Source organism: Symsagittifera roscoffensis, chromosome 8 (assembly GCF_963678635.1).
Source record: "Symsagittifera roscoffensis chromosome 8, txSymRosc1.1, whole genome shotgun sequence".
NCBI classification, from domain to species: Eukaryota; Metazoa; Xenacoelomorpha; order Acoela; family Convolutidae; genus Symsagittifera; species Symsagittifera roscoffensis.
The window spans coordinates 12,557,258-12,583,266 of record NC_087069.1 but is presented as its reverse complement, the minus strand read 5'-3'; the positions used below and the strand labels follow the sequence as shown (position 1 = coordinate 12,583,266).

Sequence of the window (26,009 nt, the reverse complement as noted above, 5' to 3'; positions counted from 1 at the left end):
CTGATATAATTGATTTGATATTATGAAGTGATTTAATTTATATATTTTTTTAAAACTGTTTTTTTTTCCAATATCTAAGTCAGGGGGTTCTAGAGCAATCCTGTTAACAACAAAAACAATCAAAATTCAAAAGTCTCCTGGAAATTTTTCTATCGAGTCCCAAAAAATATTAAGGCATGGATCGCTACGCTCCTCAGGAACGCGTTTCGCTGGTGTAGTCAGTTTTTTTAGGGTTTGATTAAAAAAAACAAAAGGAAAACAGAATATTAAAATTTGAATTTCTTTTCCATAATAAATTTAACAAACAAAGTTTGTGAATCAATTTCTAAACAACCATACCCACTCAGAATAATATCAATGATTTTAGAAAACTCGGCGGCATTGTCACCATTCAAAATATTAATGAAGCGTTCAATTGTTACATTAGTGAATAAATCAGTTTGGGTTTGATTGGATCGAGTTTGTGAAGCAAAGCAAACTTGTGGCAATCTTCTTCGTAGAGGAGCACTGCCAATGTCAGTTGGGTTGTTAATAGAATTGTTGTAGTTGACAGCAATTTTTAGTTTTTCCATCAGGGGTCCCGATAGGTGAAGTTTACTGCAACCCTATATTAGATGCTTGAAAGATGAGAGTAGACAAGGTACAACGAAAGTGGTTGAGGTCATCTTGTTCACTACGTCGACACAATCCTTGGATACTTCGATGAGAACATGGATGTGGGGATGGTCATTGTCGAGCAATTGGGCGCAAGACTCGTTCTGGATTGAGTGGGTTGCAAATGCAAAGTTTGTGTTTAGGGGGAGTTGTGAGGCGTCGGGTTGGTTGTTCAGAATAAAAAATTTAAAATTCTTTCGAAAGTTTTTTTTTTTTAAAATTCAGGCGACTGCTCATACATTGCTTCAACCATTCTGCTGGTTAAATCAAATTATTCATACGTATTTTTTTCTGCTTCAGGCAACTCTACACTTTTTATTATTCGAGTATTCATCATCCGCATCGTTTTCATCACCACTTTCAGCACATTCTTTTTCGGGGCGGACTGATCGTTTTGATGTGTATCGTCTTTTATGATGCTTATCATTTACAGCTGAGGAGGATGAGGAGGAAGTGGAGGAGGAGGAGGAAGAAGGTGAAGTCTTTTCACCAGTTTGTTTTTTAACCAATTTTTTAATCTTTGAATAATTATCTGCCAAACAATCAAATTCTCTTGTCGTTAAGGTCACTGCTTGATAACATTTAAATGCACCATCTTCGTTCTTTTTATATAATTTAACTGAGATATATAAACCCGTTTTGTCAACAGTTTTCGTTCCAACCCGTACAATGCGTTTTTCTCCCAAAGATATATCTTAAAAATCATTCTAAAAGTCTTTATCATTTTCTAGCGACGAGTACATAGTGGTGGTGGTAACGTTAGTGAATTGCTGGTTCAACTGTTTTATGAGAGAGTGTAATGAATAATGAACTGGATAGAATATAAACAAATCTCCGTGGATTTAATTTTATGGCGCACCTTCAGCCTATAGCGGGAGAATTTAATTAGTTTTTGCAATTGGATTTTATTTTATTTTGGATTGTATAAGATAAAAGCGTGTTTATTGCATCTGTCATTTCTGTCTGGAAAGCCCCTGAATGGGTCATAAATCTCAGTTAATGTTAGATGTCGGTATAGATGTACTCACTTTGAAGTGGAGACCTTTATAGCCCCTCCTCCGAGGGACATAAAAAAAGACGTCATGCACTCTATTTGAAGTAGAGATAGCAATAGCTTGCATCTGTCTGGCAAATTCCCGTTTAGCTCATAAATCTCAACGTTTTTACCCTGCCGGCATGCATGTTATCTCTTTGAAGTGTAAAATTTCTGTCATTTTGTGCTTAGGGTATCATAAAAAGGCGCCATGCTGTTTCTTTGAAGTATAGATTTCCAAAGCGTTCACATTTCTTCTTTAATTGCAAAAGCCCTGAAAACATATTAAAATTTCACAAAACCATATTTATGGCAATTGGCTAAATCTTAGACCTCCTGCAATAAAAAACTGAAAGTGGTAGGTCAAACTAAATCTACTCACTAGTTTTATTCAATCTCTCAAAATCAATCATTACAAAATTTTCAACGATGGCAAATCCACTGCAAATCATTTCAATTAATTCTCTTGAAAGAGCTATATTATAGCAAATTTATACCAGAGATTCTATCGTAGTGGTTCAACAGGAACGGAAAAAAAGTCATCGAAAAGCAAGTCCTTTTGACGATCTTGATCCATGAAGCACAGAATTCGATGAATGGGTCACTAAAAACCATATGATGTTACCCAATTACTTGCTAGATCAAATTGGTATCCTCATAAAAAGCAGAAAACAGGTCTGCGAGAGTTGCTGTCTGACTGAATCATATCCTGCGCTGAAGCGCACAGATATTCAAGACCCTACTTGCCTTGATCGTTCACCGAGAAAAATACTTCTTAACTACGATTGCCAATCGATCCCCTTCTACGAAAATCAGGAAGGATCCATTAGAAATTTAGCAGAGCGAGAAATCTACTGGAACAATGAGTCGATTGAAACACCAGATTCAACAGAGAAAAAAGATGAGGACCAGCAGACGCCCAAAACTACAATAAAACCGGATATTTTTTCAATCACTCAACAACAACAGCAGCACACTTCTTCTGCTTCTTCTTCCGCCAGTCAAAGTCCCACTGCACCAAACCTAGTAGCTGAGACGCTGCCAGTAGCAGCTTGCTATGCGCCCAAAAAGCGTAAAATTGTATTCAATCCGTTTTAAGAAAATTTTTCAAAAAACTGTTTGCTTTTTTTTAAAAATGTTTTGATTTATTAAAATTATTGAGCTTGTTTTGGTTTGATGTGTTGCTTTCACTTTTTATCAAATCAGTTTGATTTCTATTTGTATATAAATCTATATATTTTATGTTTTCTGTGTCAATTGAGTAAATTAAATTTGAGTGTATTGTTTTCAATCAAACTCAATCGATAAGAAAAATCAAGAAAGAGATAGATAGAGTATCAGGTAGAACGTTCCATTAAAATCTTTTAATTTTGAGATAGATATGGAAAGTTTTGTTACAATCGACTAATTGCAGGACACGCTTTGTTTCCCAGTACGACAAAAAATCATAGCAAACCATTGGAATCAAAATTTTAGATTAATGTTAATTTTGAAATTTTGTTTAATTTTTCTTTTTCATCCCAAAAATATTCACAAGTCATTTCTTACTCTACCAATAATCTAGTTGAACAATTAATGATCCCTATGGCTTGTCCTCTTATAAGAGAACAGAAATGGTCCACAAAACCAAGCGTCTATGTTTATCAGATCAAAAATTATCGGTTTCAGAACCTTGAATTAGTCAAAAACCTATTTTTAGAAAAATATGAAAATTTCAAAAATAACCATTTTTGAAAAAGAAATCAGCAAAATCTTTTAATCCGAACTAGAAAACTTGACGCTCTGTTCAAAATCAAATCAATTGGTTCGCTTTTGTTAAGTTATAAAAATTTTTATTTTTAATGTAGTTCAAAATTCTGAAAATCGAAAAAATGAAAATTCACCGTGAAGGAGTTGCTTTTAAGCAAAAATAATACGTTTTACGCGATGTTCGTCCAAAGGACGAGTTATGGTTCAGGGATGCTGATGGATACAAAAAACATTCGAATTTCATCTCGGTTCACGTTCTAGACACCCAAGTGAAATTTTCACTTTTTCGAAAATCGCTTCTAGTGAACTTTAGAAAGTGTTTAAATGCGTCGATAATCTTTCCTGATCGGTGTTAACCATAATTAAACATTAGAGAATAATAAAAAAATAGGTTTTTTTATTCAATTTTTTTCGATTTTTTCAAATTTTTTCAAATATTTACATTAATTTTCAGCAGAGTTTTTTCGTATCAATTATAAAAAATAGCTTTTAACAAAAATTTGCCATACCACCTTGTTGCCCTACCATAGGGGAAAAGAATCTTTTCTGGAAAAAGTTCTGATCGGCTATCTGAACATAATCCAGCGTGTGTACACTCTTTCCTGGTCGACTGCCTGCAAAATTGAACAATTTCAAGCTAGAAACATAGAAAAAAATTTTATTTTGTTTTTTTGATTTTTTTAAAATTTTTCTATTTTTTGTACTTGGCAATTAGAGGTTTTTAATCTCTTTTATTGACAGCTAAATTTGCTAAGTTTTAAATTTGCTATCGACAAGATGTCATTGAAATCACGATGCCCGGGCCCGACAACGATCGACATGTGTTTAAAAACTTTGGTGTACGATCGTTTGTACCACGTATAGTATACTTCGACTTGGAGTCATTAATTGTACCCGTAGCTGGCCCAGAGCCTGACAACGAAAAATCGAACACTCACCTTATCGAAAAACACCAGAACTGTGGGTACGCATTCGCAGCTGTAGAATTTGGAAACCCCGAGATGGTCATGTTCGAGTTGAAAAGGGGACCTGACAGTATCGAACATCTCTTACTGAGCTTGGAAACGCTTGCAAAGGAAGTTTACATTGAAAAAAGAAGACATTACGCGTTCACGGGGCAAAGAGAAACAAGAAAAGAAGATACATCCGAGTGCTGGATATTCGAATTGCCTTTTGATGGGATGAGGAAAAGGTATTAGACCACTGTCACTATTCCAACAAGTTTCTCGGGTGGGCACATAATGCATGCAACATCAACCGCAAGACAACTAATTTCAGTCCTGTAGTTGCCCACAATCTAGCAAACTATGACCTACATTGTATCATTCGAGCATTGAATAAAAGCAACCCACACAATGTCTTCTCTGTCATACCGAGCACCGAAAAAAATTCATCTCAATAACCATATCGGTATGGATCAAAACGTTCTACGATAAAAGTGGAAAAACTAGAAATGTGTATGAGAATCTGAGATTTATCGACTCCTACAAAATCATGCAATCTTCCTTATCAACGCTCGTTAATAATTTGCCACCTGATAATTTCAGAAAACTTCTTCAAAGCAAAAGAACATTCAATGGAGAAAATCGACCTTTTGAAACGAAAAGGGTACTACCCCTACAGCTACATTGATAGCTTCAAGAAATTCGATGAACCGCGATTACCCTTCCGAAGACTGTGGACGAATAGCCTAGCCGGCGGTGAGGTCAGTGTAGATCGATCAGAGTTCAACCATGCAATCATGGTATTCATAAAATTCGGCTGTAATTCAATTGGTGACTACCACGACCTGTACCTCTCTACCGATGTGCTGTTACTTGCTTCTGTGTTCAAAGCTTTTCGATCCGTGTGCTATGAAACATATGGAGTCGATTGCGCGCACCATTATACCCCAAGTAACTTGGCAGGGGGATGTGTTCCTTAAAATTTGCCGAGCAGATCTTCGAGTGCTAACCGAGCGCGACCACCTTCACTTTGTACAGGGGATGATTCGTGGTGGAATGTCGTCTGTAGATGCCCGAAAATACTGGAAAGCCAACAACCAGTATCTTGACGACCACGATAAAAATGAGGAAAATTCGTTCATCGTAAACATCGACGCAAATAATCTCTACGGAGGTATCATGCAAAATTACTCGTTACCCTTAAACGATTTCAAATGGGCGGCGACTCGGTGGATAAACCTAAACTACTACTGACGGAAGAGGATAGTGAGTGGGGTTACCTAGCGGAGGTACATATCGAGTTCCCCGACGAGCTCCATGACTACTTCAAAGACTATCCTCCCGCGCCATCAAAAGAAGTTGTACAGATAACTGACTTGAGTACCGATCAAGTGGAAATGATGGGCAAATTAGGTATCACCAGTCTACCCAAAGTCAGGGTTGGCATGTTATTTAACATTGAATTTAACTTACAGTGTAATTTATAATTTCTAACAGTGATGTTAGCTATTTCTTAGAAATATGAGTAATTCTTAGAAAAACACAACGCAACTATACTGCATGCTTGTTCCGAAACGATTGTAGCGAATCCCGAACGGATGAACAAAAAAAATCAAACCAATTGCAGTTTCACTTGACAAACTACAGAGCGAAAAATCTCACCCGACGTATGGGAAGCTTCGTGCTCAACTCGGCAATGAGAAAGCCGGAAAGTTGGCGTTTCTGTTCAAGAAACTTAACTCTTGTTGATATGTTATTTTAATTAACAATTTAACAAAAATAACATGTTTTTTTCGATAAGTAACAGTCAGTTTGTTATTTTTGTTTTTAACTTACATTTTGCCAACCCTGCCCAAAGTGCATAAGCTTATACAGTCTCTACAAAAAAAAGTCAGGATATATTTTGCATTATCTGACCCTTCAGCTTTACATACAATTAGGTGTGAAGGTGACTCACCTTCATAGAGTGCTGCAATTCCGACAGTGTAAGTGGATGACCCCTTTTGTACAGATGAACACTGAGATAAGAAAGAAGGCTAGGAACATTTTTGAGGAAAATTTTTATAAGCTCAAAACAAACTCATCTTTTGGCAAGACGATGGAAAGTAAACGAAACAGAACAAAAATGAGTATGGTGCGTAACGAAACTGAGCTACTGCAAAAGTTGTGCCAGAGCTCATTGAAGTCATTCCAAATTATACACGAAGACCTTGCTACAATAACATTCAATCCGAGTTCAATCCGGTGGGATAAGCCAACGATCGTTGGCGCAGTAATATTAGACATTGCAAAAAAATACAAGTTCGAAACCCACTACGTGCAAATGAAGCCAAACTTTAATCTCGAGCTATTGTACTCCGATACTGATAGCTTTATTTATATGATAAAATGTGACGATATATACGAGGAACTAAAAAAAATGGGACACTTGTTTGACTTCTCGAACTATCCCAAACAAGGACCACTGTATAATGAAACCCACAAGAAACAGGTGCTAATGTTCAAGGACGAGATGGGTGAAGACTTGATAGAAGAATTTGTAGCACTCAAACCAAAATTATATTCTCTTAAACTCAAAAGTAAGTGGTAAAAATTAAACAAATACCAAGAACCCAATGTCAGAAAAAATAATTAAATTTGGTTGGCACCTTTAATACCTTTCACAATTTCTTTCTTTTTTGCTTTTATGATAATTTGTAGATTGATTACATAAACAGAGCTCGTTTTAAAAGTAATATCTTTTTTTTTGTTTTAGATAGGAGCAACAAAGTCTCAGCGAAAGGAATCTCTTGGTATGCACAAAAACAGCTGACATATGATCGCTTTAAGGACGCCCTATTCAACCACAGAAAATTTCGAGTTAAAAACACGAGTATCAGATCGAAAAAACACGAGCTACAAACTGTCAACATAAATAAATTAGCGTTAACAGCTTTGGACACAAAGATATTCCTCCTCGGTGACCTGGTAACTTGTTTACCTTTTGGTCACTTTTTGACCCGCGAAGAAGAATTTAATAACCAAATTTTACTCGACGACTGGGATGGTAGTTTAGAAAATAACCCTTGTTCTTCTTCGACACCATTTTTCGATAACTTTAATACACAGCCGTTTCAAAGGGAAATAAATATTGATGACTCGGACTGGTCACCGCCAGACCCAGGACTGTATAACAGAAGGAAATACACTATGAAAGAATTGCGTGAAGATTTGGCTGAAAGTTCTAAAACTGTAGATAAACCTTACCCAAACAATCTTTACATTGCGTTCGAGGCTCAAGAAGAACGTGACAAAACTATGGCGGCTGACGGAAATAGCAGTGAATTAGATAATACCAGTTCGGAGAGTGCAAATAACTTTCCAGTAATTGCAGAGAAAAGTAAAAGGGTTTTAAACCGCTCCCAATTAGACAATGATTAATTAACTAAATTAACTTTTTACCTTTCATTTACCCCACTCTGATTAATATTTTGCTTGTAATATTTGTAAAGCTTAATTTGCAAAAAAACTATTCCCAAATTTATATTTCATTTGTAAAATAAGCACATTTGAATTTGCATACTTACCACAATCAGTAATAGAGAATTTGTTTCTAAAATTTGTCCGGTCTAATTTGAGCAAATACCACTTGTCTTTGTTTCCAATTAAGTTCTACTCGCCGCTATAAACTCAATAAACAATCGCAACGGGAGAAATTTGATTTAGCCAAGCAAAGTAGTTCCAAACACCAAAATAGAATTCGAAGCTGGAAAGAAATGTTCCAGCAAAACTAAAGGGAAGTGTTAGCGGCCAATGACGGCGTCAAAAAATCATGCATTCTGAAGGAATGAAAGAAAGAAAAAAACATGAATGTACAAGGACTGAGAAAATGAATGTGAAAAATTAAGGATCCTAGTTTAATTATCCGCCAGGGATCTAGAAATTTGCTACATGGGTATATGACTCTTGGTAAAATCCTCAGGGGGGAGGCCACCCAAAAGTTTGGATCCTCAAGTGAGGATCTTGTAATCCACCAGCAAAATGAAGGCTGACTACAAGATAATTTAGGACCCCTTAGGTGTCGGATCTTAGGCGCCCACGTCTTATTTTTATTTTAGGTGATTTTGACCCCCCCCCCCCCCCCCCCCCTAAGAATCCCTGGCGGCCCCTCATACTACTGTAGTTCTTTTTTTTTAACTAAATAACATATCGGTCACTGATCCCAAAATATAATTAATAAATTGTTGATATATGGTATAGATGGAAACACGGGGCTGTATGTAGCAAACAAATCAATTTTCAGACAAGTAACTTTAGTGACGCCCTTGTTTCATCAGGTCTTGAAAAGTAGCAGTAATTTACTTGGATCCATTTCGCTGCGTATATTTTTGACACGAGAGGGTCTTTTAATAAAATCGAAGTTCGATGGATGCTAGTATAGAATCTACTCGTCAGTTCGGTTCTTACGAACGCTTGAATCATTCGGCGCATCTAATGTCTGCCATTTTGCTTATATACTTTATGCTAACTTGACTTCAGAATGCAGCAAACGATTAAGGTTATTAAATGAGTGAAAGTTTGCTAAACACACGCTTTTGACTGCAACGATTTTAGCCTTTTAAGAACACTTTTTTTCACGTTATAGAATTTTTGCCTATTATAGCCGCATCCGACTATTTCAATCTACGAGATAGAACAAATCAAAATCAATTTGTTGATAATTGGTTGAAAAGAAACGTTCAGACATGGATACAAAAAAACTCACCTGATTGAAATGTGGTAATCGCCTGTTACAGGAATTATGACCAGCTTGCTTTTCAACAGATCACTTCCATGTTTTTCAACCATCTTGGTCAGAGAGTCCCGAAATAAAGTTTTTGTTTCATTCACAAGATAATAAATTGTCTTCACATCATTTTTTTCAGCTATCAGTTGACATTTAGCCAGTAGAAGCGATGTTTTGCCACATCCCGGTTCTCCGCTAATCAATAAATGCGTTGCGTTTTCGTTAGATAGAATACGGTGTTGCTCTGGGCTCAGAATGAAGTCGCTGCCACTATATGTCAAATTGTCTTGTTTTGCCTTCCAGTTACTAAACGATCTTCGGTATCTTTCATCGACATCACGGAATTGGAGTTTATCTGAAGAAAGTTCGATGAAATTCAGAGAAGACAAGGCTATCAATGCTGATAAATCACGGAATACAAAAGATTGTGTGCTCGATTTGGAGCTGAACAGTTCAGCAAATGAAACCGTTTTTGTATTACTGGGAAGGTCAGGTTTTGAGTTTGTCATCGCTGCTAAATCGCGATTGGAACTCAATAAATCACTTGGGGAGAGGTTATGGAAAAGTGTGAGTTTTTCGTCGATTCTGAACAAATAATCAGTCCAGGGATCAGGTTGAGCTACAAAAAACATATTCTGTGACCAAAAGGGTTCGTTGTATTTCATTAAGTTGAACATATCATTGTATGTCGGATTCTCTTTCATCTTGTCTAGTGCATTTCGAAGCTGCAGGAATGTTATATTCGGCAGGATAATGCAAACTTGGAAAACCCTTTTAATAAAATCTGTTGCATTTTCGTGGGTCTGTTTGATCGAGGCAGTGAAAATTGAATACAGAATAGTCTGAAAATACGGAATGGTTGTTTTGAGAACATTAGTTATCATGTTGCTGACAGTTGTACAGTGGGAATTGGTTCCGTAATTCGTCGTATCTGTTAACCCAATTTCGATGGCAATGATTTTTTCATCACCAATGTAGAGCCAGTCAGTTTGGAAATCTCCAGGTTGAACGGAATCATCGTCAAGTAAAGTGGCAAAATGTCTGCTGCTGTAATTTTTTAGCATGATACCATTCGGTGATTTAAGCTTGGAAAGGTATTCGCGAATAAACAGTTCAACTTCACCTTTGTAAGAGCTAGTGTCTGTCACTTTTCCTAATTCCCCGTTATCAGTAGTTTTGTACAGAAGGTTATCGCAAATTAAATCAATATCGGGCACAAAGCAAATTTTTTCGTTACGATCTTTGAAAAAGACGTCAAAAAGTTGAAAAACTTCTTCTGTATTCTGAAATGATATTTCTGCACCACCACCGCAAATGAAACTTTTTCTCCGCAATTTGAAGATGACAGTTTCTTTAGGACAACTTCTTATAAGTTTCATACATGGTCCAGAAATGGGTTCTTTCAAAGGAGCAGACCATGTTGTGCAGAGTCTATTTATCTTCTCCGGCATTTTGTAGATAAACCAATCAATTTGATCAAATAAAGAAATGTGCATTCTTTTCTCAGCATCTTGAAATTTTTTCACGAATTGCTGCATTGTGTTCGAGTTAGATCCACAGACACACAAAATGAGCTGAAATAATCAAACTTTTAACTTCAAACAAAATTATTGATATCTGGGTCCATGTTATGCCTAAGTTAGCATATGAGTAAATTAGAATCAGCGGAAAACTACACAAGAAAAAAACTTCGCGTTTCACGACCAATGCCATAAAGGTCAATCCTGGCCAGACTTTTGCGATTGAAGCAAGTGCGGCAGAATTTTTCAGAATTTTAGAAACTTATGTATAAATTTTGCATATAATTTTTTGCGGGCTGAAACTTTTGATTCTTCGTTTTGTTGTACTTTTCTTGAAATAAAATTAGGATCTCAATGGCTTTTGATTGCATTGTCAGAAATTGAAAAAATTAAATGACTTAAAACAATACATGTCTGTGGATTGAACGGAATAAGTGGGGGAAATGTTGTGTTCATCAGAAAGCGAAAGACAATCCTGAAGACTTTGAATGTCAGATCTTAAAAAACCTATCTCAAAAAAAGCGGATTGGATCAAACAATTTCCAGGATCTAAATGGATACTTTCGAGGTTTTTTGCGGCTCAATGAGATCGAGAACTTTGAACGGTAAAGCTGCAAATATGCAAATGTTTTGTTTAGGATAATCAGTCTTACACAATTATGTCAACGAACCAGAGTGAGATGGCACGGGTTAAAGAAAAACCGAGAGAAGATTTTATTAGATTTTAAATGGCAGTCGTCGAAAAAACTTGATTGAGAAAAAAGACATTAACCGTCCATAAATTAATAGTAAGAAGCCAGATTCTGGTTTTATCGCTCAGCTGATTCACACAAAAAATAAGTAGGGCAAGAAACGAGTTTGTCAACAATCAAAAAAAGTGTTGTCCCAACAAACTAACGTGAAAATTTGAGTTTATGTCCGGGGCGGCTCACTCATAGGGTAATTTCAGATAAGGTACACTGTTCGTCACGCTATCTTATTTTCGGCCGGATAGATTCGTGCAACTTCTTAGTCTAATACCGATATTAATCTCATCTTATTTTCGGCCAGATAGATTCGTGCAACTTCTTAGTCTAATGCCAATATTAATCTTACTCCGAAATCTCCTAGTCTCAATAGATCTAGTTTATGCTGGTATTCGCGAGTTAGGTATCTGGAACTGTCTTTTAGGTTTTATTCAAATTGCTCTGGTGCTGAAACTGCAACTACAATAATTGTCAGTGTTACTTATGGATCATGATTGGTTTGCAAGAAATATTTTATAGGAATAGTTTTTATCAAGAATACAATTGGTTGTAAGTACTAAATTTAAACTGATTCTACCCAACCGGGGCTTAGATCGTTTTTAGTTTACAGATTGTTTATTGTAGTGAAGGATAAATGGAGATATTTCTCTGTTCTTCTGAGTAGTTTTCTTTTGAAGCAGGGACTGCGTGAAGGAAGGAGAGATGTAGTTGTCTTCGTAGAGAGAAGAAGGGCAGTTGTTCTTGTTCCAGAAGTATGTCTCGTTTTATTCTAGATCGTCTTGAGTGAATGTGTCAAGATTTCAGATTCATGCAATGATCGTTTGATTTCGTTAAGCTAGAGCAAGACTACATGCAAGATGGAGTTTGACTTCTTTGTGTAAAGCGCCAAGTGACTAGAATCTGTATGTGAAGTCCACATCGAGTTGGCCGTTGTTCTTCTTCAATGGATACATTTCCTACGATGTTGGGTCCATACATTAAATTCTGTGAGGGTCGTTACTACTGCAACAAACTAATAGTTTTGACATTCCACGGTTGGAATATCGTCGAGTTTTCAACTCCCTTTGCAGCTCATTCCGTTTGCTCTAATAATTTTTTCTACATTGCATATTAAATCTACATTTTGTTAGTGAGATCAGTTTTAGTTACTTATTAGTTATTTTTGCAAAAAAAAATTTTAGTTTCGATTGATTTGCAGCCTCTCTTGATAAAAATTGAGGATCGAGATCGTAGCACATAGCGGGAGCATGTACTTTGAGCGAAGTTAGATTTTAACCGTCTCTTTGAGCAGAGTCTCTTTTTGTAATCAACTTTTTTTGTTCTTTTTATAAGGTGTTTTTCTCTTTTTCGTTTTTGTTTTGTCTTTCTCAACAAAAACGGATTGCTGAGTACCGTGGGACGTTCTTATACAGGAAGTTGGTTTTACGGTGTTAGTAAGCTGCGTTGAGGGTTCTGCATTATTAAAAAACACATGGGGGAGTTTGTTTTAATCGAGTCCAACTTTACGAGAAGTTTGGCAAGCATGCGGATTACGTATTTAGTGCGAAGCAGAGGCCAGAAAAATTCCAGCGCTCTGATGGTGTTAGCTTCTTCAGTAAGAAGTGAAAATTTATTATTTGTGTTTTGAATTCGACTATATAGTTTGTGGTTAATTTTAGTATTGTTAATATGTTCTAATAGCGTTATTTCAATGGGCTGCATTTATTCGTGGAGGAAATTGAGTGGCCGAGCGTCATCAAGAAGGAAAGTGTTGGTTAGTGGGCAGAATGTATACATTCGTCTGATGGGATATAAGTTACGGAGGATGCCGTTTAAGTTAATTGATTCAATACATTGAGTAAAGTTTAAGAAATATGGTGATGTATACTTTGAGTTAATAACGTTGTTGTGGGTTACGTATTGATGAGTTAGTTATGTAATGATTTTGTATAAATCTACAAAATGTTTACGTGTGGATTAGTTTTTTTTTCACATGATCACGTTTGTACAGTGAAAGTAATGTCTTTTTCCTTGGGTGTAAGGAAGTGAAATTTGAGTGCTAAAAGAATAAATTTATTGAAAAATTTGGTGTGCGGGCAATAATGTTATTTAATTCCTTATTAGTGCTATCTAGGTGGAATATAGAATCGAATTTAATGAAAAAAAGTATGTTAGTTGAGGTTTAGTTTGGTATGTCTTCCATATATCGGGTTATAGAATGATCATGATGATCAATGGAAAATCGGTTAGGGCGTGGTGCTATGAAACAATTAAGGGCCTGGTGTATCCGAATGGTTGTTGAATTTATTTTAACTTAGTGCTGTGATTAATTGATGAGCGAGGGAAAGACATACTTCATAATTTTCGGGTTTGTTTTTCAAGGGAAGTTTCAGTAGATTAGTAAAAAAGTAGTACGTGATCCAGAAGAGTGTGGGAACTAGCACATTTTCATCAAAAAACAAGTTCAGCGGGTTATCGTTAGTTGTTGCATAGTATGTATATTGGGGAAAAATGGTAAGTTATAAATTAAAAGTTCTGTGGTGTTGATGTGTTGTGGGTGAGGGTAATATAACAGGGATGAACGTGGACAACTAATAAGGAATTGAGGTGTAGTATTAAGGTGCTTTCGTTTAAAAACTATTTGTACTCTTGTGGGTGCAATATGAACTTATGGATTGAGGATCCGGATGTTGAAGCTGAGTGGGTTAGTTGATGAATTGTTAATGGGTTATTTGTGTCGTGAAGGTGTTATTGCTGTGTCATAAAGTTATCTTTTTCATGCCCTAATTGATTGTCAGTAATGGTGCTAGTAGCGTCGGGTTGGTTACTTGAAATTGGGGAAAGGATATCAGAAGCGTCAAAATATAAGTTTATTTTTCTACTATTGGGAAATATTTTTTTCGATTTTGTTTTTGTTCAGGAAATTTTTGTTGTGCATTGTTTTTTTATCCGTGGAGAGTATGGCAATGAGTTAAACATATTTTTCCTAGTTATTCTATTTCATTATACTGTTGTTTCTATAAAATGGAAAGGGTTCTAAGATGTTTTTTTTGCGTAGTGTCAGGTTTAGTTCTTACTGCGTATTTAAAATCCAGTCGTGGTGATGTTTTGTCTTTTGCAAGGCAGAATTTTATATTTTGTGTTATTTGTACTGTTTTTTGTGTTATCAGTTCTGGTGGTGTGTTTCGGCTAAGGTTAACCGCTAGTAATCTAGGAATTTGTCAGGGGTTTCTACATCAGAGTTATTAAAGTTAGAGATGGTGTTGAAAACTGTTTGTGCTGAATCGTCTGAGTCCATGAGTGGTAAGTTCGAAGAAAATCTAGGTAGCAGGCAAGAGGTGAGGTCTGAGATTGAAATGCAGAAGGAGTGGCGTTGGAAGTTTGAACGATTGGAAAGGGAACGGTTGAGGGATCCAATCTGTCGGCTGATTGTGAGTAAGTGGTGAATTTTTTTAGTGTATGAGTAAAACCAAAGAACATTTCTTCATAGTCAATGAACTTATAGCGGTTTTCTGATAATTGATATTCAGCGTAAGATATTTTGAGTACCGCTAATGCGAGCGATTATAGTAATTGTTTTTTTTCGAGCTCACATAAATGATGATTATGGTGATGAGATTATCGATTTTGATATGGATGTGCTGGGTCAAAAATTATTTTGCCTGTTTCCATGTGGAAGCGTTTTTCGTATTCGACAAGAATTTCTGAATAGTGTTTTTGAAAATTGGTATGGGAGATTCACATCATACTTCCGTTTCTGGGTAAACTTGAAAACGTGTTTATTTATTTTGTTTATCAATAATTTTCTATTTCTGTCCAATTGATCTGATTAGATCAGAGTTGATTTTGTCAAAAGGTGTAGTTTCGTTAAAGTGTATGTGGTGAAAATCTATCGTTCTTGAGTGAATTTTAGCTACTCAAAATATGGCACTCGTGTCCTTAAAAAACCAAAATATGGTTGCCTGTGTTCGTGTAGTGGGGTCAAATATCCTAGCTCGTTTTTACAGAGTAAGCGTGTTTCTTCATACAATATAGTATCATCTTTTAAATTTCGTGTTAGTTATACTTTTTCTAATTACTTTGTTCGATCAAAAAACATTATTTCTTGGTAGCCTTTTTTTGGTGTCGGCGTTACATTTTGATGGGTTATTGATTCAAATATGTGGTATCCATTTGTTATAGCGCGAATCATATGTTAAACGTCCGTGTGCGCTGTGGTACTGGAATTTGTCTACTCATTCTCATTCAATATGACCTTGATATCGTTCAATTTGAGCTTGGTGTGCCGAGTCTAGGAAGATATAAGAATTTACCAATTTGTGATTTGTACCTTTATTTGTGACCAAAAGTTTTTGTTGTAGTTTTTCCAATCTTCGTTGAAATATTTTTTTTCCGAAGTGAAAGCCAAGTGTGGTCGACATGTTTTTTGATTTCGGCAAGTTGGTTGGATATGGAACGTTTTTGGTGAGGGGAAGTCTGGGGGTTTAAGTATTAAATTTTAGTTTTCTTATCGGACGCTCTGGGGTTTATGGGAGGTATCACGTTTTTAGGCTAAATGATCATGTCGAAATTTGTCTTTAAGCTTATTTATTGTTTTTTTTGGAGAAATTTGGGGTATATATTGAGACAAGGAATTGATTTTTTTGTTGAGCGATTGGTAGGGATGCAACTTTTATGTGATTTTAACTTAAGTTAGAGGAGTAGTTCTTGTTTTTGAACTTGGGGTCTTCAGGTGTGAGTTTCAGATCTAGTTCAACTTAGAAATATGTCGGCTAATTATAGTGGTGATGAAATGGGAAGATGTTAAAACGAGTTCTAGTGGTTGATTTTGAACTAGTTAGTTCGAGAAGAAATTGAAGGTCAAAAAAGTATGACGTTTGAAGATATTTATCTAAGGATGATGACTGCGTCTTAATTAATCTGGGGTGCTTTGAAATTCTACTTGCTTTAGTATTTTGGATTGTAGAAAAAATGCTTTATAATCTTTTTTTGGTTGATTTCTAAGACGAGATTATTGGCGTTGATGTGATTTCTTTTTTATTTCTGCTACTAAAATTTTTTCTGCAAGCTTACGATAACATCTTTGCTTTTGAGCTATTCTTTGAGATTCGTTAGGAGTTTCTTTTTGAACGTTATCAATGGGTAGCCGTGATGTATCTAAGGTTACTGTTTGTAGTTTTGTGGTATTTTCAGTAGTTAAGTGGTGTTTTGTCAACAATTTTAACTCCTGTAATTAAATATAATAGTGTTAATTCTCGAAGAGCGTATTTTTCGGGTAATATGACAAAAGATTATTCCGGTTCTAACTGTTTCCTTTTTTTTGTGATCGATAAGTTTATATGTGACGTCTGTAGGTTTTTCGATTATTTGAAATGGACCTTTTCTGATAGGTTGTAGCTATTTCGAAATTCCTTTTTAATTTCAGGTTCGATGCTGGTGTAAAGCGTTAATTGATTTGAGATTGAAAGTTCTGTCTTTGTAACAATTTCTTTGAATTTTGAAATAAGTTTCAAGATGATTTTTATCTCGGTTTAAAATCAAAATCTATTCTGTACGTTTTCCAGAGGCTAGTTTTGAAATATGTGGATGATTAGAATGATCTTCGTCATGGATGTAAATTGGTAGATTATAACAAAAAATTTTTTTTTGCTCGACATGAATTTATGCGTTTTTTGAGGAATTTGCTGTGAACCTTATCGGTTTGCGTGGTTTTTGGTTTCAAACCAATTCAAATGGTGATAGCCCAAGAGTTATTTGTGATTAGCGAATTATATGCTAATGGGAATAACTTTCCGTCTGGTGACCATTCGGTGTATTTTTGTGATTGCCATTTATAATACAACGAAAGTGTTCTTGTAATGAACGGTTCTTGCTGTCTACTAATCCATTTGCCATGGGGCATGGGATAATCTAGGTTTATGTTTTGTATTATAGGGTTGGCATAATTTTGTGATTTAGTTATTTATAAATTCTGTTCAATTGTGCGTGACAAATTTTTATGGTAGTCCAAAATATGCAATCCAATGATCGTAAAGTGTTGTGTAAGCATAACAAGCCTAACAATGAGGTACAGGATTAAGTGCTACGGACTGCGTAAAAAAAATAACTACTACCATTATAAACGAATTTACTTCTGATGAGGGTGATTTAGGGCCTTTGGTGTCAAACGATATTCTGTGATTTAAATATAGACTTTGTCCATCGCTTAAGGTCTTGTGGTTCCGTTATTTGTTTTCGGTGTGGATGTGGTTTGTTTAATTGGAATCATTGTAAAATACTTTTGTCAAACAAGTTGTCATTTGGCAATGGTGCACTTGGAAAGATAAATTTTGAATGAAATTTGAATATGTTTTTTCTGAACCTGCATAACCTTTTGTATAAATACGATTAGAAATAGGCTTAATGGTAGCCATGATACTTATGTTTCAGGAGTGTGATAATCTATGAGATCAGTGTTTTCGTCCATTGTCGTATTATTGATTTTTCGGAAGTACCGAAAAAAGGTTTTATTTCCTAAGATTGTGATGTCTGCTTTGATTGATTTGTTATATATTTGAGTCCACAATGAAATTGTCTGATGACGAAGTCAAGATTTTGGTATTTTTGTAACAATTCAAGTGTCATCTTTTCTGTGTTTTGGAGAAAAAGCTTTTGGATATCACTGTTTGAGAGAGGTATTATATTCAGGGGGTCTTGTATAATGAGTATCCTGATATTGTATGTTTTGATTTAAATCGGGAGGGCCTGGTATATGTCTGTCAAGTTTCTTTTCTGTTAATTGGAATAAGTTTTTTCGGTTTTTTTTTGTTTAGGTATAATTTTTGTTGTGCCATATTTTTTATCCATGGAGAGTATGGCAATGGTTTAAACATATTTTTCATAGTTAGTCTATTTCATTAAATGGTTGTTTCTAATTGGCTGATTGGGATTTGGAATCGTGTTCAAAAATTGTTCTGTGAGGATGGTTTTTTTTTCGTCGAAGCACTTTTGATGTTCTAATGTCCATCCAAAACTAATATATTTCCGTAGAAAGTAATAACACGGTGGAAGGGCTGTTTAAAAACATCGCCTAAAAATTTCATTACGTTTTCTTAAGAATTAGTGGTTTAAAAATTTTACTCATAAACGTTCTAAAAACTTCTGGTCCTATGGATATACCATATAAAAGTCTTAAATTCGTATTGTTGATTCCAATAACGAGTTGTGTTAGTCGACGTGATTGTTTATCTATGGGTTTTTGGTTGTATATGCTATTCATGTCAGCAGTGGTATAGTATTGTCCTTGTATCTTTGTGAGTATTACTCGTTTTTAATCTCTAGGCCAATTGCTACTTGATTCATCAATTAGGGAATTGATATATCTTGCATATAGAACAATCTTTAGTGATTCGCCTTCATGCGAGAGTAATTAAGGGGTTGAAAAAGATATTTACATTCGGTTGTTGTTCTTTGTTTATTGATGAGATAGTTTCGTATTGGTCGAGAATGTCTACCTTGTAAGTCAACTGGTACTTTAGTTGCTCGTTGTTTTCTGAAAATTGCGTCATGTTTAATTGGAATGTGTAATGGTGAATGTGTTTTACCAACATCAAACTTCAATGTGGCGTAAACCACGGAATGTTTTAATTTTAATTTTGCTATTTGTTCAATTTCTGGCTGAATGACTGGAAGATGTTGAAAATTGATGTTTGTTTAAAAATTTTCTCATTCCTTTGTATATTTTGAGATTTGAAACGTCGGTTTAAAAAAAGGCTTTTTGCTGAAATAATCAGTATTTCGCTTGGAATCGTTAGTAATTTTGCTTATAGATAGTTCTTCAATCAATGTTGATTGGCACATATCTGGTAATTTCAAAATATTATAAACTCTAAATTCTTTTTCCTCTGTAGGATGAAAAAATGCGGTTGTTTGGCAATATCTTAAAAACCTTAGAGTAGTGTAATCTTATATGGTGAATTGATGTATAGACGTAGGGATATTAAATCTGTGTTTTTAATTTTAGCGTATTTGAAGTGAAATTGTTACTCTAAAAAGTTTTTGAGTTGCTCTGAATTCAAGGTCAGACTATTATAGCTTTTGTTTGTTTTGGTCAGTGTTAAATTATTTACGGTTTTGATTTACTTGACTGATAGAGAAATCAAATATGTCCTGATAGTGGTTTGTTTTCCTTGTTGGTTATATATAGTATAAAATTTATGGGATCTTGGGAAAACAGTTAGAGATGTAATTTTTAGCTTTGTATATTTGTCTTTGGTATGTAATTTACTACTTAGGATGTGAATACTTGGAATGTATTTAGAAATAAATGGGATTCCAACGATTTTATGATTTAATGTATGTTATGTGGAATATTTGCTTAAAGGGGGTATGTAAGAGATTGTTGTGTTCCATGTCGAGTTGGGACAAGGGACAATTGTATTTTTCCAAATCTTGTTAAACTCGTGCATTGTGCAGTGGCAGTTTTACTAGAGGTTTTTGAAGGTGAAAGTTTTGTATGTAGGTTTTGGATATCATTCCAAATAGATGTATAATTAACATTTGATTCTTCGCCAGAATCAATTTAAAATTCTATTTCAAGATCTAGTGCTTTTTCGTGTTTTTTTTTGGAGATGAGGGATTGTCGAAACATGTTTTGGGTGACACTCTATTTGTTGTAATTTGATAAATTTTGTTCTTAATTGGATTATTTCCAACACCATGCGGAGTATAGTTTGTAGTATCTTGTTTGTTATCTGGTTCTTTAGGATTTGAACTATTCATTCGGCTTTCGTTTCATAAACATGATCTATGTGAAGCATGTTGATTAAAAATGTTTTTTTTTCTGTGTCGTTTTCGTTACCTGTGCCTTCACAGTGTATGTGATTTAATTGTGATTTTGAAATTCCTCTATTGTCGATGCCTGGAAGGTCTAAAATTGTTTCATCTGTAGATTGTACTTGGGTAACTTGTTTTTGATGTTTTGTTGTACTACTTTTACAGTTTGACTTTGTATTTTTGAAGATTGAGTATTAGTTTGATATCGCGGCTGCGAAAAGTTTCCTAATCTATTTTGATAGTTGCTGTTTCCATTTCTAGAGTTATCATGGGATCTATTATTATAATTATTGTAACATGGTCTATAGTTAGCGTAGTATCGTAGTCTAGTATTCGATTAGTTTCAAATTCGGCTGTTTGAAGAATTTCTTGAACGGCCATTGAGTTAGTATCTATTTTGAGAATTTGAATAAGAATGATTTCTATAGCAGTTTCAATTTGATCTTGAGTAGCCAATTCTCTTCTGATTGTTTTGACTATTTGATCTGCTGTATCTATCGTGTGAAAAATGTTGTGAATTTCGTCGATCTGGTGATAGGGGGGTTGTGATCTGTTTTTTTTCTAGCTATCTGGAAGTGGTTTTCCTATGCTTTTGTTGCTTTGATCATTTTTGTGCTTTTGGTGAAATTTTATCTTTCTCGAGTGAATTTTAGCCTCTTCAAATCTGGCACATGTGTCCTCAAGAAACCAAATTATGGTTGCCTGTGTTCGTGTAGTGGGGTCGAATATCCTTGTTCATTTTTATAAGGTAAACGTATTCGTTGATACATTATAGTATCATCTTTTAAATCTCGTGTTGGTTGTACTTTTTCTAATTGATTATTTCGATCAAAAAACATTATATTGGTAGCCTTTATTTTTGGTGTCGGCTTTACTTTCTGATGGCATATTGATTCTAATATGTGGCATCCATTCGTTATTGTGCAAATCGTATGTTAAACGTTCGTGTGCGCTGTGATCTGTTTGAGGAATTTGAGGAATTTGCTGTGAACTTTATCGGTTTGCGTAGTTTTTGGTTTCAAACCATTTCATATGGTGATAGCCTAAGATTTATTTTTGATTTGCGAATTATATGCTAATGGGAATAACTTTACGTCTGTTGACCATTTTTTTAAATTTTTATCATTGCCAGTTATAATACTTCGAGAATATTTTTGTAATGAACGGTTCATACTTTCTACTAATCCATTTGCCATGGGGCTTGGGAAAATCTGGGTTTGTGTTTTTTTTTATAGATGTGGCATAATGTTATGCTTCATTAATTATAACTTGCGTTCAATTGTGTGTGCCAAACATTTGTGGTAGTGCAGCATTCGCAATTTAAAGTTCCTAAAGTGTTGTGGAAGCATAATAAGCATTACAACGAGGTACAGGATTAAGTGCTTCTGGATGCGTAAGAAAATCAACTTTTACCATTAAAAACGAATTCATTTCTGAGGAGGGTAATTACAGGCCTTTGATGTCAAATGAAGCTCTGGGATTGAAAAACGGACTTTGTCCATCGTTTAAGGTCTTGTTTTTCCGCTATTTGCTTCTGTGTGGATGTGGTTTGCTTAATTGGCATGTTTTGCTATCATTGTATAAATTTTTATCTAAATTGGTGCACTTGGAAACAAAAATTTGGAGTGAAATTTGAATATGTTTTCTTTTCTGAACCTGCATGTCCTTTTGTATGCAAAGAATGTGAAATGCGATTAGAAATAGGCTTAATGGTAGACATTATACTTTTGTTTCAGGAGTGTGATATTCTAGGAGATCAGTGTTTTCGTTGATTGCCGTATTGATGATTTTTGAGAATTACCGAAAAAAAGTTTTAAATCCGAAAATAGTGATGTCTGCTTTGATTGGTTTGTTATATATTTTTTCCAAGAATTCAGTTAATATTTAGGTCAACCTTTAGGTATTTTTGTAACAAGTTAAGTGTCATTTTTTCTGTGTTTTGGAGGATTTTTTTATACATTATAGTATCATCTTTTAAATCTCGTGTTGGTTGTACTTTTTCTAATTGATTATTTCGATCAAAAAACATTATATTGGTAGCCTTTATTTTTGGTGTCGGCTTTACTTTCTGATGGCATATTGATTCTAATATGTGGCATCCATTCGTTATTGTGCAAATCGTATGTTAAACGTTCGTGTGCGCTGTGATCTGTTTGAGGAATTTGAGGAATTTGCTGTGAACTTTATCGGTTTGCGTAGTTTTTGGTTTCAAACCATTTCATATGGTGATAGCCTAAGATTTATTTTTGATTTGCGAATTATTTGCTAATGGGAATAACTTTACGTCTGTTGACCATTTTTTTAAATTTTTATCATTGCCAGTTATAATACTTCGAGAATATTTTTGTAATGAACGGTTCATACTTTCTACTAATCCATTTGCCATGGGGCTTGGGAAAATCTGGGTTTGTGTTTTTTTTATAGATGTGGCATAATGTTATGCTTCATTATTTATAACTTGCGTTCAATTGTGTGTGCCAAACATTTGTGGTAGTGCAGCATTCGCAATTTAAAGTTCCTAAAGTGTTGTGGAAGCATAATAAGCATTACAACGAGGTACAGGATTAAGTGCTTCTGGATGCGTAAGAAAATCAACTATTACCATTAAAAACGAATTCATTTCTGAGGAGGGTAATTACAGGCCTTTGATGTCAAATGAAGCTCTGGGATTGAAAAACGGACTTTGTCCATCGTTTAAGGTCTTGTTTTTCCGCTATTTGCTTCTGTGTGGATGTGGTTTGCTTAATTGGCAAGTTTTGCAATCATTGTATAAATTTTTATCTAAATTGGTGCACTTGGAAACAAAAATTTGGAGTGAAATTTGAACATTTTTTTTTCTGAACCTGCATGTCCTTTTGTAGGCAAAGAATGTGAAATGCGATTAGAAATAGGCTTAATGGTAGACATTATACTTTTGTTTCAGTAGTGTGATATTCTAGGAGATCAGTGTTTTCGTTGATTGCCGTATTGATGATTTTTGAGAATTACCGAAAAAAAGTTTTAAATCCGAAAATAGTGATGTCTGCTTTGATTGGTTTGTTATATATTTGTGCCAAGAATTCAGTTAATATTTAGGTCAACCTTTAGGTATTTTTGTAACAAGTTAAGTGTCATTTTTTCTGTGTTTTGGAGGATTTTTTTATACATTATAGTATCATCTTTTAAATCTCGTGTTGGTTGTACTTTTTCTAATTGATTATTTCGATCAAAAAACATTATATTGGTAGCCTTTATTTTTGGTGTCGGCTTTACTTTCTGATGGCATATTGATTCCAATATGTGGCATCCATTCGTTATTGTGCAAATCGTATGTTAAACGTTCGTGTGCGCTGTGATCTGTTTGAGGAATTTGAGGAATTTGCTGTGAACTTTATCGGTTTGCGTAGTTTCTGGTTTCAAACCATTTCATATGGTGATAGCCTAAGATTTATTTTTGATTTGCGAATTATATACTAATGGGAATAACTTTACGTCTGTTGACCATTTTTTTAAAATTTTTATCATTGCCAGTTATAATACTTCGAGAATATTTTTGTAATGAACGGTTCATACTTTCTTCTGATCCATTTGCCATGGGGCTTGGGAAAATCTGGGTTTATGTTTTTTTTTATAGATGTGGCATAATGTTATGCTTCATTATTTATAACTTGCGTTCAATTGTGTGTGCCAAACATTTGTGGTAGTCCAGCATTCGCAATTTAAAGTTCCTAAAGTGTTGTGGAAGCATAATAAGCATTACAACGAGGTACAGGATTAAGTGCTTCTGGAAGCGTAAGAAAATCAACTATTACCATTAAAAACGAATTCATTTCTGAGGAGGGTAATTACAGGCCTTTGATGTCAAATGAAGCTCTGGGATTGAAAAACGGACTTTGTCCATCGTTTAAGGTCTTGTTTTTCCGCTATTTGCTTCTGTGTGGATGTGGTTTGCTTAATTGGCATGTTTTGCTATCATTGTATAAATTTTTATCTAAATTGGTGCACTTGGAAACAAAAATTTGGAGTGAAATTTGAATATGTTTTCTTTTCTGAACCTGCATGTCCTTTTGTATGCAAAGAATGTGAAATGCGATTAGAAATAGGCTTAATGGTAGACATTATACTTTTGTTTCAGGAGTGTGATATTCTAGGAGATCAGTGTTTTCGTTGATTGCCGTATTGATGATTTTTGAGAATTACCGAAAAAAAGTTTTAAATCCGAAAATGGTGATGTCTGCTTTGATTGGTTTGTTATATATTTGTGCCAAGAATTCAGATAATATTTAGGTCAACCTTTAGGTATTTTTGTGACAAGTTAAGTGTCATTTTTTCTGTGTTTTGGAGAATTTTTTTGGATATCACTGTTTGAGAGAGGTATTATATCCAGGGGTCTTGTAAAGTGAGTATCCTAATAACTGTATATTTTTGATTTAAATTGGGAGGGCCTGATAGATTAAAATTGTCTGTCAAAAAAATTTTTTCTGTTAAAGGGAATAAGTTATTCCGGTTTTGTTTTTGTTAAGGTATTTTTTGTTGTGCCTTGTTTTTTATCCATGGAGAGTATGGCAATGGTTTAAACGCATTTTCCTAGTTAATCGATCTCAGTGGTTGTTTTGACAATCCAGATATAATGGAAAGTGTTCAAAGGTGTTTTTTTTGCGTGGTGTCAGCTTTAGTTCTTACTAAGTATTGAAATTCTAGTCGTGGTGATGTTTTGTCTTTTGCGAGGAAGAATTTTATATTTTGTGTTATTTTTACGGTTTGTTTGCCTTATCAGTTCTGGTGGTGTTTCGACTGAGGTTAACCGGTAAAGCAACTGTGTAAATAGTAAAATTATTGGTTTATGATCTGTGAATAGAACTAATGGATGTTTTGATCTAAGGCTTAAAAATTCATTTTCCGTTTTTGTTATTATTATGGCTGTACATTCTCTGATAAGGGTAGAGAGTGAGTTCTGCTTGTGTAAAAAATCTTGAATTTGCCGATTTTATTTGTACCTTTATGTGATTGTAGGAGTACTACTCCAATTCCAAAATTGGAAGCATAGCACACAACGTGGATTGGCTGATTGGGGTCTGGAATCGTGTTTAAAAACTGTTCTGAGTATGGTTTTTATTTCGTCGAAGCACTTTTGATGTTCTAATGTCCATCCAAAATTAATATGCTTTCGGAGAAAATAATAAAATGGTCGTACGATTGTTTGAAAACATCGTCTAAAAATGTTATTACGTTTTCTTAGGAATTAGTGGGCTAAAAATTTTGCGCATAAACGTTGTAAAAACTGCTGGTCCTATGGATATACCATATAATAGTCTATTAATTCGTATTGTTGATTCCAATAACGAGTTGTGTTAAACAACGTGATTGTTTATCTATGGGCTTTTGGTTGTATACGCTATTCATGTCAGCAGTGGTACAGTGTTGTCCTCTTATCTTTGTCAGTATTACTCGTTTTTGTTCTATCGGCCATTGCAATTTGATTCATCAATTAGGGAATTGATATATCTTGCATATAGAACAATCGATTCGCCTAGAACAATCGATTCGCCTTCATGCGAGAGTAATTACGGGGTTGATAAAGTTATTTCCTTTCGATTGTTGTTCTTTGTTTATTGGTGAGATAATTTCGTTTTGTTCGAGAAAGTCGAGTAGTCTGCTTACAGTACCTTTTAAGTCCACTGGTACTCTAGTTGCTTGTTGTTTTCTGAAAACTGCGTCATATTAAAGTGGAAGGCGTAATGGTGAATGTATTTTACATCATCAAACTTCTATGTGGCGTAAACCGTGGAACATTTGAATTTTATTTCTAATATTTGTTCAAATTTT

The 26,009-nt window shown here is 34.7% G+C and overlaps 1 protein-coding gene across 1 annotated transcript in view; it reads right to left on the bottom strand.

The window, feature by feature from the left end:
* Positions 1-26,009, bottom strand: part of LOC134852926 (uncharacterized) — a 62,879-nt gene that overhangs the window by 23,098 nt on the left and 13,772 nt on the right. The window contains exon 3 of the mRNA XM_063868794.1: positions 9,125-10,719. Within this exon, the coding sequence (XP_063724864.1) occupies positions 9,125-10,719 (1,595 nt within the window). The remainder of the gene's footprint in view (positions 1-9,124; positions 10,720-26,009) is intronic.